The sequence below is a fragment of the Aphelocoma coerulescens genome, chromosome 8 (assembly GCF_041296385.1).
Source record: "Aphelocoma coerulescens isolate FSJ_1873_10779 chromosome 8, UR_Acoe_1.0, whole genome shotgun sequence".
Lineage (NCBI taxonomy): Eukaryota > Metazoa > Chordata > Aves > Passeriformes > Corvidae > Aphelocoma > Aphelocoma coerulescens.
In genome coordinates this window covers 9,413,821-9,432,548 of record NC_091022.1, presented here as the reverse complement: position 1 = coordinate 9,432,548, position 18,728 = coordinate 9,413,821, and the positions used below count along the sequence as shown (strand labels likewise).

Here is an 18,728-nt window from a genome sequence, read left to right as displayed (position 1 = left end):
ACCAAACATCCCGAATAAAAATGCAAAGGGTTTGGTGCTGTTATGTGCCATTTATGACCCTGTCCTCCAGTTCTCTCTTGCCTCCAGCCTTCCCTGTGAGATTCATTCCAACACATACTTTTCATTGCAGAACTCTCATTCCAGAAGTCTGTTTTAATTAAAATATTCTTTTATTTACAATTACGAAGGAGCATTCAAATTAGACCAAAACATTTATTATTCCCCCTTCTTCAAGAAATTTTCTCTGAGTGCAACTGGGTAACTACAAAAGGCCTGAAGTTTCCCTCCCTGCACAGAGATATAAACAGATGAAAACATTTAAGTATTTTGCAGTTATCACTACCATGGAGCACAAAATCATACTACTGTACATGTCAGCAGAAAGAGCCAGGCAGCCACCTGAACCCAAAATTCTGTTTTTCCTAAATTAAGCCTTTATACTTATCCTATAGATTCCAGAATGAAAGAAAAAAAATCCAACCTAATAGTCCCCCGAACACAACAACAAGTTTAAAACTTCTGGTTTGTACCAAGAGAACAAACAGACAACATACATTAAAGTTTCAGTTGTCTCCATTTCAGCATGGTCTAAAAGCCTGGCTCTTTGCCAAAAGTAATACAGCCTTTGGACAGGGCTGATTTCCTTCAAAAAAAAAAAAAATCACATGGGGGCAAGAGAATCCCAATATTAATCATCACCTAACAGAGTCACCTGGGACACAAAAGCATTCCAGTCACACATCAGATTCATAGATTGAGGACAGACAATAGAGGAATATATAATGTATTAGCATCACACCAACAAAGCTTTCTACTTGTGTGCTTCTTGAGAAACAGCGATGTTTAAGGAAGTGCCTTCAAGGTTTTTAGTGCTCACATGGCTTCGATAGAATCTCTGCATTACTGCTACAATACCATCCACCAAAGAGACTGTGCAAACTGCTCTTGGTATTGGTATCCTGAAGAAACTTATCATTCATACCACCCTGCTGGAGCATATAAAAGCTGATGATGTTACATGTCCATATCAAAACCTAACTGTAGTGGTAATAAATCATGCATTAAGTTAAAATACAGGAAGGCTTCTGGCTGTATCGCACAAGAGGAATTTTTCCATTTGGCCTTCTGCCTCTACTTTCAGCTTCCTTTGGCATTATATCTAAATGCTCCATTATTCTTCTTTCTTTAGTAGAGAAGATTAAATTAAGCTCTTCTCAAAGCACTAAGATGACAGCATGCAACTTTTATTTTTCCATTTTCCACACAATCCAGACAGACTATCTCCAAGCTTCTAGCGTTGCATTAGGATTCCTGGTTTATCACACAGCTGTTCTCATCTGTATTTTTGGTACTGCAGAAATGCATCCTCTTAAAGAAAGGTCAACTGACAAGGTCTCACATAGTCTGGGGCCATCTTATTCAAAGATGAGGACAGGATAAGGGCTCTATAAAACCAACAAATTTTAGGATCTTCATGTTATGCTGTGACTTTTATACAGGCTTCATCCAAGGCTACAAAAAATACCCCCTGACTAAATGAGCAGGCTCAAAAGTGCATCGAAAAACAGGTTCTGAAAGTTATCAAAAGGCTGTCCCCTCCCACTCTTTACACACACACACTAAAATTTACCTTTAAGAACCTCCCACTGTGAATAACCACTGGAGATGACAGATTCTGCCAGTCAGCACATTCACAGGTGAAGTTCACTACAACCATTATTTCTGCTCCTCATGTGTTAGCAACTATCAGTCATCCATAATGATCCTGGGGCTTCCACAGTTTATCTGAAGGAAATGTGCAATAAGTAGCAAGACCTCCTCAGCTCCCCTTCAGCCCTCACATCTGTCCTCGTACTTCAAATAGCTGTTTCACCTTTGAAAAGTCTAATGTCAGTGATAAAAAATAAATAAGATCTCTTTTTTTCTACAGCAATATGTTGCAAAGTAAAATCCCCTCACTGAAAAACTCAACATTTAAGTGGCAGGAAATAAAAATGAGTAAACCACTAAGAGCAGACAATGTTTTGGAATAGAGTTAGGCTTTCAATGCCAAGATTTCAAGGAGAGAAAAAAATCCCAACACAGAGTGTAACAAGATTCCTCTGTTATGATACCCTGGAACTTTCTGTACGTGCTTAGGATGGCTTTACCAGTCACAAACAGATTCAATTTCATAGATACTCATCCAATAAACTTCCTTGTCTTAGTCGGGTCGTGCTCTACTTTTACAAGAAAAACACCAAAACAAAATAGCAGCATCACCTTTTGAGCAAGGGCAGCAGATTAATTTTACGTGTAGCTCAACAGGCTGATAATAAATACACAGACCAGAGACCTCACACTTTTCTATCTATTCCTGTGCTTCCAAAAAGACATATTAAAAATGTATGAAAAAACAACTATTCAAGAGTTAATGCCAAACTACGTATTTCTTCCTTATTTTGCAGCTTCTGCATTGGCATATTCCTGGGGGGATGAATATGTGCCTATTCCGAAGGAAGAGCAAAAATCCTTATCTCCTCCAACAGACACTTCTGTCACTGACTAGTGCCTAGTTTGAACAGACACATCTGAAGGCACTACCACTATGAAAGCTGTTCTAAAAAAACCCCAGCTCATTATTGCCCTCAGATCTCAATCAGCTGGGATCAGATCTTTCCAGGTAGCACATTTTCCATTCGGGATGATGGAGGTGCCTCAGATTTCTCAATTTCCTTAGCTCAGGGCAGCTTCTTAGAAGCACCGCTCGCCTCCTGCCCAGGCCAGCGGGCCTTCAGCCACAGCACTGCACCCAGCATGGAGCTGCTATTTATAACTCCTGCAGGCATCTCAGGGATGCCTCAGCATTGTTCCAAGAACCAGCAGGCAATTCTGCACAGAGTCATCGGAGCACGTGAGCTCCAGCCACGCGGGACCCGAGCGCTGCACCGGCCCATTCTGAGCCGGCTGGTGCCTCTATTCCCACACGGCCGACGTTCCACAAGGCTCAGGGGATTGTGTGCATTGTCCTGTGCATACACACATCCAATTTTACTCTGGCACAATCCCACCCGACCTGCCAGGGAGAGGAGAACAGAGATTCCAGAGACCTGCTCTAACCTTTCCTGCTGCACCCAGCGTTTCCCACTTTACTGACAGACCTCCTTGCTCGCTCCCTTCCCCCCTCCCCCACTGTGCACCTCAGGTAAGTGACATTTAATTACACAGAATAAAAAATCTCTTCCCCTCTTGTCATTAGGCAAACAGCATAAGAGTACAGATACTGGCACATCGTGAGAAAAAATAGAAAAAAAAAACAAAAGAAAAACAAAGAAAATGGCAAATGTACATTTTTCACAGTAGGGAAACCTTTTCCTTATGAGGTGACCTAGATTCTCAAACAAAGGGATTCCCTTTCTGTACTGAACCCAGGCCTGATTAAATGAAGAAGGAATTTTTATTCTATTTATTACTTTGCTTGTTTACCTACAAATGCAATAGAAGGGCTTTTTATATTTGGCAAAATAAGGAACACCAAGGCAAAGACTAACATGAAGATCCAAAGGTGTGAAGGAAAGAAACAAAAACAGAAAAAAAGTGGGTCAGATTTAGTCTCACCAACAACTCAATCTTTTCAACTGCAATGTAAACCCTAATACTTGCACATGGATAAAACACAAGCATGCATTAACCAAAACTTACAGAAAAAGCATTTGTAGAAGTCTGAATGTTTCATTACACAAATCCTCAAGAGGAAAAGACTTCAAAGAACCCACAACATGCAACCCATCATCCAAGGTCACGAGATTTTGTGGGGTTTTAAGAGGATGACAGGTTTTTGTACGTTTTTAAGAAGTGGGGTGGTTTTTTTGAGATGACAGATGCTCCCTATAAATTTACTTTAGTGAGACAGATCAGCGACAGAACTCTTTGCAGATGCTGATTATGAACGGCAAGATTATATACTTAACAGGAAAATATTATCTTGAATTTTAGGCTGAATTTTACGGACTCAGCATTATTACACTAAATATAACCAGTATTTCTTCTGTTACAGACACACCTCCCTACAGAATGAATTAGTGATTCTTAATATTATGTCTTGAGGTGGACAAGATGCAAGAGAGCTGTCTCTGATTTCTTCTTCTCTTAGAAGCCACTAAATTACAGGAAATAAACCACGTGGAATTCCGGTTTGAAATATAGTTTAAGATAGCAGAAAACAATAAAAATTCTCTAGTTCTCAATCAATATTATCTCTCATTTTACATAATACAAACCAGACTATGAGGATTTCCTCTAAATCATGTATTTGAGGACTAGGAGTCCTGGTTACTGACTCTACATGAGTAATTTATGTGAGAAAAATCCTCAGGCTCATGAAATTAATCTAGAGTCTTACACAGATTACAGAAGGAATTATGAACACAGTTATTCAGTCAAAATCCATTATTTCCACAGCAGAGCTTCCTTTTCCTTGAAAGCCACTCAAGGAATGGTATCATTTAAGTTTAATGGGAAATTTACAAGTGGAAAGTCTGCAGCACTGACTGGGAACTACAGCAAGTTGAGGGAAACACAGAGGTGGAACAACATTGGGTAAAATCAGGGATGTGTCCCCAGCTGGCCAGGCTGAGGCAGTTCAGTCAGACTGGGTGGTGTGCACAGTGTTTGGAGGAATTTCAGCTCCTCCAACATGTCAAAAAAAGGGCAGTAGGGAACTGCCTTTAAAAGGGGATTTATTCTCCATTTTATGATCCAGGTTTTCTGTTGGCTATGAACAAATATTGCTGAAATTTATTACAGGAATAGGACCTCTTGAGTCACTGGGGGAACCATTTTTTTCCACAGATTTTGTTGGTTTTCCTAGCTTAAGCATCTGTGCTTGAAGAAAAGGATTCAGGCATTTAAGGCACTTGCTAAATCTTTGTTATTTCTGCTGTAAACCCTTCATGTCCCCCAGAATCAGCTGTAAATGAGGATACCTACAGGATGGAGCTGTAGGAATTAATGAACTAAAGCTGCTGAGGAAATGTGACAGATGGAAAGCATCAGTACAGGTCTCAACCCCAAGTCACAGGAAATTCTGACAGCTCTGAAAGTCCAGTTCTTCAATTTCACATTATTTAACATTCACTAAACAAGAGCATCACCTATTTCAGTACTAAGAATTTCTGAGGCTGACAAAATGTCTCCATATTCCTGTACAAACCATATACATGGGGAAAAAAACTTAGGGAGCCGATGAACAGCTGAAGTTGCTAATCTCTTAATTGGTCTCACACAAAAGAAAAAAAAAATAATCTATGTAGCTCCTCCAGCATGGAGGAGTGCTGGCCAGGATGTCTGCATCCTTTGGTGAACCTGAAGGGCATGGAATGCCAAGTGTGAAAAAGAAAAAAAAAAGGTGAAATGAGAAAAAAACCCATGAAATTTCTTACCTGGGACTGCCAGGTAAGATTGACCTGGACACACCATTTGACAGCACAGCCCCCAACAACCAAACTCCACAGCTCCACCTCAGCTCAACAAAGCTCTCAGAGCACAGAGTTACCATGTTATCATTCTCAACATCTACAGTAAACCCATTCCATAAATCTTAAGGATTCATCAGGATGGGCCTCTTTAAGTTATTGGGAGAGAAGTGTAGGACGCCTCAAGAGCCTGAGGACAGCCTGAGGGAAAAGGGGCAGAAAAAGAAGGTATCAGGCACAGAAAAGGCCTGCACAGGTCGCAGCAGCTGGAACAAGACATTTTCCTTCCCTGGCATAAGAGCTGGTGCCTGTTATCCCCAACAGGATGCCATCTTTCTGCTTTGAGATTGGATATTTACTACCACTTCTTCCCCGAGAGTCTCACTGTCTGTAAGAATTGGAGTTTCTATTTCTAATTCTCATGCTGGGGATGTGAGGGTGGGTGTTAGGGGTACCTTGATCACAAAGTGCAGAGGCAGGTGGATGAAACAAGAATGAGGTAAGGGGGAAAACACCAGCCCATTTCCCACTGTCGTCCTTTAAACTGCCTGTGAATATTTGGTACTTCAGCTGCTTGGCCTCCTCTCCCCTGCTGTGCTGAATCAAAGCTTCATAAAGTCCCTGCTCTTCTCAGAATGCAAAAGCAACACTTGTGACAGGCAGAAAATATTACTGCTGGCACTGGCTTGCCAGTTCATCAGGGGAGAACCACACAACCAAGAATCCTGCACAATACAAATGAAATTATGTTGTCCATCCCCTGGAAGAATAAAATCTGCATTTAGCACTTGAGATCAGCAATAATTGCATGCAAAGCCTGAGGGAAGACATGAAAATCAGAATACAGAAGAAAGAGAAGATATGATAAAACAAACAACACAGTATTGAAGAAAGAAACATGTCTGGACAGTATACATTTGCGTAACACACAAAACCAGAACTGAACCAAAGCAGACCAAAACCAGTTTGTCTTTTGGCCTTTTGAGTGAATTTTGAAACACTCCAAACCTGTGTTCCTCTAAGGAAGCTGTGATAGGATTGTGCACTGAATTTTAGCTGGATACCTAGAAGATCAGTTCACTTAATAAAAAAATACAAGCTTTAAAATTATAGAACATCTCCTTGAAATGTTTCCCCAGAAGCACCCTCCTGACTTGAAAACATCACTCAGACTTTTCCCTTTCTCACAGCTTTGTGACGTTGGGGATACGCTCATATTCCTTATGGGATGATACATAACAGTAATCAACTACATAAAACCCCATGCATGTTTCACAACATCTGGGAACTTTTTCTAGTTACGTACATCGATCTGTATTACTGAATTCAAGTTCTAAAGTTATGACACTCAATAATTAATGAAATCACCAAGTTTATGGCTTGGGTGTTATTAGAACAGAGAACAAAATCTTGACCATTTATAAAACAATGCACCAAGTGCAAAAGCTGGGTTTCACTACCAGCTAAGCAATGGTGAAAATCTACTAAGCAAAATAAGGCAGGCAATACTGACACTTGTGGTCATTTCTAGATTGCTATTTTTCATTCACTTAAACATATCTGGGATAGCTAAGAAACATGTTAGGATCTCAAAGTAGCCAAGCAAATTCCAAGTATTTGCCAACCCTGTCTCTACTCTAGCTGAACTTACTGGAGAAGTATTCTTTTTGAAGGAAAGAGGAGAATGGCCACTGGCCATATACATAATAATTCTTAACATGGAAAATTAAAACTAAGCATTTATGACACTCTGTATTAACACATTTCCAGAAGGTAAAAATAGAGCTTAAAAGCAAGAATAACCAACCTTGAAAATGTTGCCATTAATCATTCTGAACTGTCACTTGAAAGGCTCTCAACACATTACAGTTGATGTAATACTGCATTTTACTATGATAAAGTGGAATGAAGTTTGCAAAGTATTCATGGAGTTTCCAGAAAGCACGGTCCATATGGGAATAGTGATATACCAGCTATGACTTAAGTATTTAAACTCTCATGGGGCTTGTGCCACCAGGGAGAAGTTACCAAGCAGTATATGCCTGACTGCTGCAATTACTCCAAATTAGTTTGAGGAATTTCTGCTAATGTTGTCAAGGCAGAACTTTACTGAATGGCTCAACCTAAGAGTTTATTACAAAACCAGTTAGACAAGACTCTGCTGACACCCTCTAAAAATGCCACACAGAGAGTTTCGTAAGTTTCTTGAAGAAAATATTCCAAACCTCCCCAGGTTTGTTTTGCATTGGTACATTTTGCTCAGTTGCCAGCTGTCATGTGCACAGGGTGTTGTGAGCAGCCCTCTCCTCTCCCTGCCTGTCTCTTTGCAGGACTCGCTGAGCACTCCTGTTCCTGGTCACAGTAACCCCGCCTGTTCCTCACAGGCTGTACATTTTCACTTACTCCTTGGAGCCTTAATAGGTGGCAGCCTCTCAAACACTAACACTGCAGCTTCTAATTTCGGATGTAACCATAGTAACATTACAGAACACATTAGTCCCTGCATCGAGAACAAGCAGTCAGTCCACTGACCCTTTGCACTGAGACTGGGCTGAAGTAAAGCTCATTCCAACCTCCAACCCAGCAAGACTACCAAAATCTGCACCTCCTATTTCTTTCCAGTCCAAAGCAAGACCTGCCCCCCTGAAACTCCCACAAACACACAGTATCATAGGAGAGCAGCAAAGAACAAAGTGCTATACAAGAAAAGGAAATTCTTCCTGAAACTTTGTCTCTAAAGCTACATCAGTCACTCCCAGATGGAAAGCAGTATAAAAATCAAAGTTTTTTCTTACTTTTGTGTAAGATGAGCAAAGAATGATCATACTTATTTGAAAAAAAAAAAAAAAAAAGAGAGAGAATGAACAAAAGATATTGGTCATTAATATTTAAGAATTCAATACTCAATTTGTTCACAAGGCAGGATGACACTTTTTACACATATCAACAGACAAGAGCTCCGCCTGAACTTTACAGGCTACACACAAGGGATATGACCATTTAATTAAAAGCCGAAGCTGATGTCTGTTCCCTTCCAAATTTACTTTAAAAGGGATTCTATTTAGAAAAACAGCCCTTGGGATTTTCGTACCTTTAATATTTACTAATGAGCATTTACAGAAAAATAAAGACAGCTCTGCCCCTTCCAATATAATACATAAACACCCTACCTATAGCTCCCAAGCTTTAGCAGCTACACCAGGTACAGTGAAGCAGCAGCAAATAAATTAAGTTGAAACAGTGGAGATTTTAATAACCATTCTGTTGAGATTTGAACTCGTTTCCCAAATACAAGGTTACATGTCTTGTCTGAAAATTCAAAACTCAGAGGCAGATTTACATGTTTGTGTTTGACAAAAGCATTACTTCCTTCTGCCTAAGTCCCCATGGGTGCACCGACCACACGAATAACCCACTTGGTTTCCTACTCACACCCCAGAGTGCAGCAAACTGGGAGCACTCCTGGCCACACTCTCACATATTTGTGTGCGTCAGCAACAGACTACCCAAAATTCTGAGTATTATACAGGGCAGCCAGAAGAAACCTTTGTGTGTTTAAGTGGGAAATTGAGTAGTCTGGGCACATATTGAACCTCTCAGTGCACTGATTTTCAATTATTCATAGAAGTCCCAGATCAGTAAGCGGTGCTGGACACAGGCCCTCTTCTCATGCTCCACCTCCACACTGACCCCTCCCCTCCATTTTTTAAACACTGATTTCTTTAGACTGGAGGAGATACAAACTCTTTACTGATATGCACTTTATATTTATAATTACTATTTAGGAAATATGCTCATGACCCTAAAATGTCCTCAGATAGGATCAAAGGATTTGTGGAAATCATTATTAGGTTAGGAATTGCATGCATTACAAACAAGACTAAATTAATAGAGAAAGTTAGTGTACATAGATGATTTAGTTAGGAGGATCTAAATCTGATTACGTTTCTAGTAAATGAGCATCATATGCATCTAAAATAATAAAACACACTGACTGCCTGGGAAAGCCTTATTTCCCAGTAAGGGACATGCCTACCCCCAATCCTACAGATCAGACACACCAGATAAATTACAGTTTCTTTACCTTTTGGCTGGAAAGAAAGCCTGAAGAGCTAGTCATTAGCTTCTCAAAACAGAGTGGGCAAACACAGTGACTAATAAATACCTGGGTAAGTAAGCTGCTAGCTCTCTATTTTCCCAGCTATCTATTGTGGTATTTTATTTATATAGCAAATAGAATAAGATGCTTCAGCATAGAAGGGTCAGTCATTGAAAGGAGAGAAAGGAAAGGAACAGAAGTTTCCTTAGGACCAAAAAGACAAATTCTGTGATATAGGTATGTCTGTAACAGACAAAAGACATTTTAGGTTCATCAATAATTGAAATGAAGTGCCCCTGACTCTGCAACGCCAGACTTCAGGCTGTACCATAGCAGAAAGCCATTAACAGCAGAGAGACAGCTTAACAGCATGTGCTTATACATCAGTGTTGTTCAGCCTAATTAAAAAACCTCAGATAACAAAAAGCAGCTTTTAAAGAGTAAGCATGTGTAAAAGAAATATGAGCAAAGAAAGACATTTTTATCTTTTCTTTGGCATGAAGGCACAAACCATTTGTACTCCAAAAGAGCCAAATGGGTTAAATCAAGCTTCGGCATTTAAATGCTTTTAATTCCCTTGCACAGCAGAACAGCTTTTGGAATATGGGAATAGAATATCTAGCATTAAAAATCTCCTAGAGAAGCCTAAGTTACAGTGTCAAGGAAAAGTGAAAACAATCTGTAAAAACCCTCAATTTTTCACTTAATGATCATACAATTTTTATACTATCACCTACCACTGTGCATGAACTGAGTATGTATCATTTATCAAATAAGAGCAAGAGCCTGTACAGCTTCCTGTCTGCCTTTGGATTTAGTCAAAATGAATGCTAACAATCACGTGGGATTCAGCCAAGCAGTGACGTTAAATTCTGCTCTGTCAGAAGACAGCATCTGTCAAAGCCCACATTTAAACTGCTGCCTGCCTGTGCAGCAGCTGAAGAACTACGGGATGGATTTTATACACCACAATTCCGGGTTAAAACAGCTCCAAACCATTTCTACTACTGCCTAGCAACAATGAAGGAAGGAACAGAGGGAGATCCTATTATTGAAGACAACTGAGGCACTACGCGCTAGCACTCCCTGCTAACATTTCCACCAGAAATATGGATCCTGAGGAGAGCAGAACACAGCCCTGCATTGTCCGAGCCGGGAGACACCAGATGTGAGAGCCCCAATGCAGCGGCTGTGAGCGCCAGCCAGCCCCGCGCCAGCAGCAGCCACAACTCCTGTCCCTTTGTCTGCAGCATGAACACAAAGCCCCGAGACAAGGACGCCACTTCCACGCAAGGAAGGTAACACGGCGACGGGCAGGCAGATGGACAGAGCGCAGCCCGAGCAGAGCGGTCGCACGAAGCAGGGCTGGTGGGGGATGTGCGCATGGTCGAGAGCATCTTTTTTGCTGAAGTGATGGCGTGCCCAAACTATTTTCTGTGGGTATAATCCTGCACCATAAATGGCCTGACCAAGGAAGGTATGTCAAACCCTTGTGTGTGATATTCATTCGCTTGTCTGTTACCTTTTCAGCCATTACAGATAATGATCGTTCCTAATTTGCGGCGCCCTGAGATAACACTGTCTCTGAGCAGGGAGAAAGAATTCTAGCAGGTTTTGCTCTCCCCAGCACAATGTCACTCCCTTACACCAAATAAATGCACTGCTCACAGTCTGCCAAGGCTGGGGTGGCTGGAGAGGAAGGATTAAAGGGATAATGGAGCTCCTGCAATGATTGCTTTTAACTGAGAAATTAAAAACTCAAAGCCCTCCAATACAGAAAAAACAGTCAGAAATCCTCTCAAACTAGGTCAGAATTAATCCTTATCTGAAGTAATCTTAAAGCATGGTAATATGGCCATAATGTGACATACCGAGAGCACTGAACCAATAAAACAGACCACGCAGCCAAAAGACATTATCCTAAAAGTCCCCTCAGCCCTTTTTACACTTGCTTTTCTGCCCCCCAAACACAAGCAAAATGTCACCAGGGCACTACCGGCCAAGCATAAACTGGGAGCAGGCAAAAGACTGGGCATGATTTAAACCATCAGCAGTGCAATCAGGCACCACGATTTACAAGTAACATCAGGCTCCCTGACATCCCAAAAGGAAACCTTCAAACACTATACACTCAAAATGGTAAGCACGTAACTTATCTCCTGCCATCACTGCAATTTCTGTTTAAAATGAAAACACTGACTGTTTTAACTTGGATTGTAAAATAACATTCCATCTAATTGCCATTCATTCCTATTTATTGTTGAAACTTAAATACTTCATCACTAATGGCAAAAAAAAGATGAATAATTGCAATACAAATTTAAGACCTAAATCTATAGCAATTCAATACACCACAGAAAGAAAGTGCTTATCTGCAGAATCTACCAATTAGCTATAATAAATCATTAAATGTCAATATAAATGTGCTTTCTTTGCTCAAGGCAATGCCAACATGAAATAAAACAACTGCAGCTGGCAAGAGTTCACAAACCAAGGGACACAGCATACAACAGACACTGGTTTCAAATCAGTTTTGAGACATTTAGAATATAAAGTCACTTTACAGAACTTTTAAAACAACAACAACAAAATGTACCTTCAGGCAACACTCCAGGAGAAGCACACCTGGCTAATGTAAGACACTAGTATCAGACATTTAAAAACCTGCACATCAAACCTTATCCCAAATACTGTTTTGTGCAAAAGATTAATGGAGTTTGTGAGGGAAGTCAGACACATTAAATGAGGCCCAATATGCAACTGCTGTTCATCAGAATACAGACTCAGGCTGCCTTTTGAACTCTTCCCTCTAATTTAAGAGTTTGCCCACACAGCTAATCAAAATATGAAAATCCAAGACGTGTGAATAGGAAGTCGAATGCTTCAATTTGCAAAGCTGTAATTACAGAGCAGAACTACAAGTACCAGGAACCAAAACACCAGCAGAGCACAGACCACAAATAAAAATTCAAGAGGCATTCACAGTTTATGTATTTGGCATTTGATAATGCATCAGTGACTGCACTATCAAGTGCCAAAAATGAAGGAGCATTATCAGAAATAATGTCTCCAAAATGCAGTTACATGCAACAACACATTCTCAGAGGACAAGGCGAGTGTTCTAGAGACCCTCTGCTGTACTTGGGTTTTCTTATCTACTGTCAATAGTTGGTGCCTGTTCATAACCTTTCTGTGAAATGGAATTTTAAGTATTTGGGCAAAAAAAAGTAATGCTCTAACCCTAATTAAGTGAGACAAAATAATACTTTTATTATACTATTCGATGGTGGGCTTAATATCTATTGACAGTTTTTTACATTCTTTTTAAACAAAGCCCCCTAGCATGTACTATTTTTTTTTAAGGTGCAATTGTTGTTGCTGTATTTTCAATGCTTAATACCCCACTGTGTATTTTGAAATGTTTTACACACAAACTGCAAAGAAAATGAGCCCAAGTTATTTGGGGCTTTTCAGTCAATAGCTTTATGAAGCTGAAAAATAGGTGTGGGTGCTTCCCCTATTCATAAAATGCCTTTTTAAAGGGCAAACAGAGACAGATTTCCTAAGACACTCCTACGTTGAAAAATCAAGGAAATATGACTCTCTTAAAATGTCTCCTGATTCTAGTTCTGCCCCTCACTGTAAAACTTATTTCATGTGCACTATGTGAGCATACAGCCTAATAAAAAAAGGCTTCGGCCATTGTCACTGCCTTTGCTGGGACACTTCCTCAGTGCATCAGGGAAACACAGCACCTGCAAACAGCTTTCAGTTTTCAGAAATATTTATGTAACTTAAGATTCTTATTTTTGCCTATTGCCTTACTGAAGTAGCTGCTCAACAAAACACTACCTCACTTAAAAATTATACAGAGATTAGTAGTGCAGGGCACTTTTGCTGAAGTATTTCCATCTAATGACTGTAGTTTTATAAGTGGAACCATTCAGTGTGACAATATTATTCTGAGTTCTACCTGCTACTCCACATTCATGAAATTCTGGCTTTGATTTTCTTCCTAAATTGTGGGCGCATGCAATGGAACGATAATTAATCAAACATTTCCACTGCTGCCCTCCAAGTTACCATCAAACAATTAACTTCCCCGACATCTGGGCTATCCTTTGAAGTGACGTTTATGTTTGCTTATGCAGAGATATTCCCGAATAGCTGAGTGCTCACTTACAGCTCACTGCACACTGCAGACAAACTAAGAATTACGAGTTTTGAGGGAGGCTTCTGTTTTTCCAGCAGGCAAAAGCAGGTGCGAGTGGCCAGATAAACACGAGCCTTGCACATCTGGGGTGTATCTTCTTTTACATGTGGACAACACTCGAGTTAAAGCAGCTCAAGTGTGGAGTGTCAGGTTAATTCCTGAACTACAGTTCAGACACAGGCGTTTATGATTTTTAGAGAGGCAGCTGAGTCTCCGGGAAGTGGCATCAGCCCCGAACAGTTAAATAACAAAATCAGAGATACTTTCAGCAAGCTTTAAAACCAAACACATGAAAACACCTGAAGTGCAGTGGTCCGGACAAGAGGCGCCGTTCGGGTGTTCCCGGGCCGGGCTCGGGTGTTCCCGGGCCGGGCTCGGGTGTTCCCGGGCCGGGCTCGGGTGTTCCCGGGCCGGGCTCGGGTGTTCCCGGGCCGGGCTCGGGTGTTCCCGAAGGATCGCGGCGCGCGCGCCCTTCTCGCGTCACAATCGCCGCGCAGCGTCGCCCCCTGGCGGGGGTCGCTGAGGCGGCGGCCCGGGCGCGAGGCATCTCCCGCTCGCTCGGAGGGTGTTGTAAAGGTAAGTAAGTAAAATAAACATCAGTTATACCCCTCTCCCCACCCTTCCGAAATACAAATATTCCCTTTCGTGAATAGGGCAGACTGGATGTTGTATCACACACATACAACTTAATATTCTATTATTCGATTGACATCTCAAATTACTTCCTTACAATGTTAAACCCTGTAATTTCCCATGAAACGTATCACTTAGTTTTTAAATGCACAAATTAATGCAAATATTGGTTTAAGAAGATAGCAAAGCAATTAATAAATTACATATTTCTATTAGAAACAGCATTTTCTATGGACTCTTGTTCATCTGTCATCCTTTTTCCTATACAAAACCCTAGGGCCCAGGAATAAATTAGAGCAAATTGAAAATTGCAAACGAATTGCTACTGTGCAGTGAAAGGTTCATTTACGAGATGATGTGATCAGCTTTTAATATGCAGCATCATGAAGCTGCCATATTGACTCTGCTCCTGAATATGAACAAAAATTTAAGAAAAAATGAAGCACAGACTAGTTTGGCACTTTTTCCTACAGCTACAGCTGCTGGTCAGAATACTTGAAATTTCTGACTGCTATGAGAAGGACAGTAGTTACACATACTTTTATAGAGGAAAATAAAACCCAAACCAGAATCACGATCATCAGAGAGCTGGCCAGAAACTTAGTCCTGAACAATTTTATTTCCATGTAACATGATCACTACCCAAGATCTCTGCATACTAAAAAAATCAAGAGCTTAATTTTAATCCAGCTGCCTCTGAGCCTGGCACCACAGCCCAGTGTTCCAGTCAATGTTTTCCTCCAATGCAGAGTACAAGGTGAAAGGTGCCTGAAAGGTGACTGGGAACGTTATCCTGCACTAGCATCTAAGGGCTGTGCAGTGAGCTTACTGGACCCTGAAAATTAATTTTGACAGGTGCATCTTCTCACTGACTTTCCCTGCACAGTGGGGGCCGGTGGAGACGCACCAGGCAGTGTCCTGTGACTAACACAGCTCTGCCATCACCAACCCTCTGCCGTCTGTCCCACCACCAGGCATGGCCATTTGCAAAAAGGGCTTTAAACTGTGAGCCATCCCAGCCTCTGCATGTCAAATCAATTTTAATTAATGCCAATAACCCTTCCATCTGCCAGCAAGGCTTTTTCATTCAGTCATTCTCAAACCCTCTACAAGGATTTCAGAGCCATGGATATGAAGCTATTTACATCTGCTTCACACTTTTTCCTGCTGATCCATTTTTTTTTCTCCTTTTTCTTTGGTACCCAGGATGTTTGTCGAAACTTTTACCATGAAGAAAAGCATTTTTAAAATCTAACAAATCAAGTTAAATCATAAAACAAGGTTGGCTTTTAGCATAAATCAAATCTTATTTCCATTGACATGGGCTGTTTTATGAAAAAAGTAAATTTAACTGAATTTTATGTTTATATCTAGTTTCTATTTGTAACCTTTTATGTTATGAGTGTGTAAAATGAACGATTTCTGATTTTTTTTTTACTCTTTGCAGAGTGCACCATTTACAGACAAGTGCTCAACATAAACAAAGGAAAATGAATACCAAAGAATAGCAGTGGATTCTAAACCAATTGGAAAAGCCTTGTGCTTGAGCACTGTCTCATATCCCATCACTGGATCCTTACAAACATGCTTCAGTGGAGAAGACGACACTGCTGCTTGGCAAAGATGACCTGGAATACCAAAAGGTCTCTGTTTCGCACCCATCTCATTGGCCTGGTCTCTCTGGTGTTTCTTTTTGCCATGTTTCTGTTCTTTAACCATCATGACTGGCTGCCAGGCAAGGCTGGGTTCAGAGAAAACCCCATGGCTTACACCATACGAGGATTTAGATCTACAAAAAGTGAGACCAACCACAGCTCTCTAAGGAACATGTGGAGAGATGCTGTGCCTCAGACACTCAGGCCTCAGACAGTCACCAACCCCAACAACACAGATCTGTCCCCACAGGGAGTAACCGGTTTGGAAAACACCCTCAGTGCCAATGGAAGTATTTACAATGAGAAAGGCACTGGGCATCCAACTTCCTATCATTTCAAATACATCATCAACGAACCTGACAAGTGCCAGGAGAAGACCCCTTTCCTAATACTGCTTATAGCTGCAGAGCCAGGCCAGGTGGAGGCCAGACAAGCAATCCGACAGACCTGGGGCAACGAGAGCATGACACCTGGCATCCAAATTGTGCGGATTTTTTTGTTGGGCTTAAGCACCAAGGTAAATGGACACCTCCAGCGAACCATCCTTGAGGAAAGCAGACAGTACCACGACATCATTCAACAAGAATACTTAGACACCTACTACAATTTAACTATTAAAACTCTGATGGGAATGAACTGGGTTGCAACCTACTGTCCACATGTTCCGTATGTTATGAAAACTGATAGTGATATGTTTGTCAATACTGAATATTTAATACACAAGCTTCTGAAACCAGAACTTCCTCCGAGGCACAAGTATTTTACAGGTTATTTAATGAGAGGTTATGCACCTAATAGGAACAAGGATAGCAAGTGGTATATGCCACCTGATTTGTATCCAAGTGAACGTTATCCTGTATTCTGCTCTGGAACGGGTTATGTTTTTTCTGGAGACTTAGCAGAAAAAATCTTTAAGGTCTCTTTAAGCATCAGACGTTTACATTTAGAGGATGTGTACGTGGGGATCTGTCTCGCCAAGCTGCGGATTGACCCCATGCCCCCACCCAACGAGTTTGTCTTCAATCACTGGCGAGTTTCTTACTCCAGCTGTAAATACAGCCACCTAATTACCTCCCATCAGTTCCAACCTAGCGAACTGATCAAATACTGGAACCACTTGCAGCAGAACAAGCACAGCGCCTGCGCCAACGCGGCCAAGGACAAGGCCGGCAGGTACCGCCACCGCAGGCTGCACTGAGGGCCGGCCCCGGCGCCCGGCCCCGCTGCCACCTGTAAATAAACAGCGCTGAACGCACGGACAGGGACCGCGGAGCAGCCCCAGGCACAGCCCGCACACGGCCCAGCAGGCGGGAAATTATTTTTTTAAGTTGAATAAAAAGCATAGCTCTTGAATATTATGGAATTATAACCAAAAGGTTTTCCCAGCGAATTTGAGATTAAAAAAAAAAAAAAAAAAAAAAAAACCAACAAAAAAGATGGTATATAAGGATTTCTGTGTTAATGTGCAATAATAAGCATGCACACTTTGGTGGTACAATTGCTGATTTATGTGCCAATAAAATATAATTGAGCATATTTTCCACACTAAAATTTTATTTTAAAAAATGCATTCATAGCTCTAGTTCTCTTCCATGTAATGACTTCTTGTTATCTAGAAATGCTATAAAATGAAAAATTAAAAACTAAGGAAATGCACAAAGGGCAGATCAGTTTTACCTTCAATTGCCACATGACAATTATTATACACTTCTTTAATGTACAACACATTTAGCAATGTCACAATTTAGTAAGACACTACCAATAAATTCTAAAGTACTAAGAAAGTACTCCCTTGAAGTAGGTCCAGTTTTGGGAAGTTTGCTTATTTAGTTTGGAAGGAGAGATAAATGAAATCAAAGTTGCAAAGACTTGCTTTGTACATCACCTTCAGAAATGCAAGTGGTGTTCTGGATGCAACTAGATGTCCACAAGGAGCTGACCAAAAGCTACTTCATTCTCTAGAAGTCACAGGGCAAGCTCCTAAGATCTGGTGCCAAGTCACATTCATTCCCCTTGGCACCTTCATGCAAATTCATTGGATCTGCTGTTAATTTCCCTACATAACTTCAAGGTAACTCAAAGGCTGATGAGAAATGTAAAACCTAAGTTCCAGTCTTGCACTGTTCTTGACAAAGTTTCATTTTGTGCAAAGTGAGAGAAAACTATTCAAATGTGTTGATTTTGCTCTTTCCTGTCTGACAAAACCAAGGATCAGTCAAGTGAAAACACGTGCTGGAGAAAATGGAGCCCCATACCTGAGTTTATAGGTGGGGAAGACTAGGTCACAATAAGATTGAGAGTTCTGGCCAGCAATATGGGCAGGAACAAAATCTAAGCAATTTAAAGTTGTAACACGTACCACTGAAAATAAATTGGAGAAGTGGGTTCAATCTATTTACAGATTTCCAGTTTTCTAACAAACAGAACTTTTAAAGCTTATTTTCCAGCTGTTACAGCAGAGTTTTATCAAATTCAGGTTTTACTGCTTGTCACAGTGCCAGGGTAAGCAATACCCACCTCTGATTTAGCAGCAAATGATCGAACTACAATTAGTTTTCTGTTTGACTGGGACTTTTTAATTGGATAAAATCAAATCTTTGATGTACTTTTATTATTTAATAAAATTGATTATATTTATGGTCTTAAGATTTCACTTTTTCTGGGAAAGCTGCTCA

General features: G+C 40.8%; 2 protein-coding genes across 2 annotated transcripts in view; one reads left to right on the top strand and one right to left on the bottom strand.

Annotated features, from left to right (window-relative positions):
• Nucleotides 1-18,728, bottom strand: part of CDC73 (cell division cycle 73) — a 101,799-nt gene that overhangs the window by 28,890 nt on the left and 54,181 nt on the right. The window lies entirely within an intron of this gene.
• B3GALT2 (beta-1,3-galactosyltransferase 2) lies at nt 10,457-17,477 on the top strand. The gene is made up of 3 exons (XM_069023428.1): nt 10,457-10,720; nt 10,803-11,029; nt 15,846-17,477. The coding sequence occupies exon 3, from the start codon at nt 15,983-15,985 to the stop codon at nt 17,249-17,251; it is 1,269 nt and encodes a 422-aa protein (XP_068879529.1). The 5' UTR covers nt 10,457-10,720; nt 10,803-11,029; nt 15,846-15,982; the 3' UTR covers nt 17,252-17,477.

Excerpts from the sequence above, each read along its gene's own strand:
- B3GALT2 (XM_069023428.1), top strand. The coding sequence starts at position 15,983 with ATGCTTCAGTGGAGAAGACGACACTGCTGCTTGGCAAAGATGACCTGG.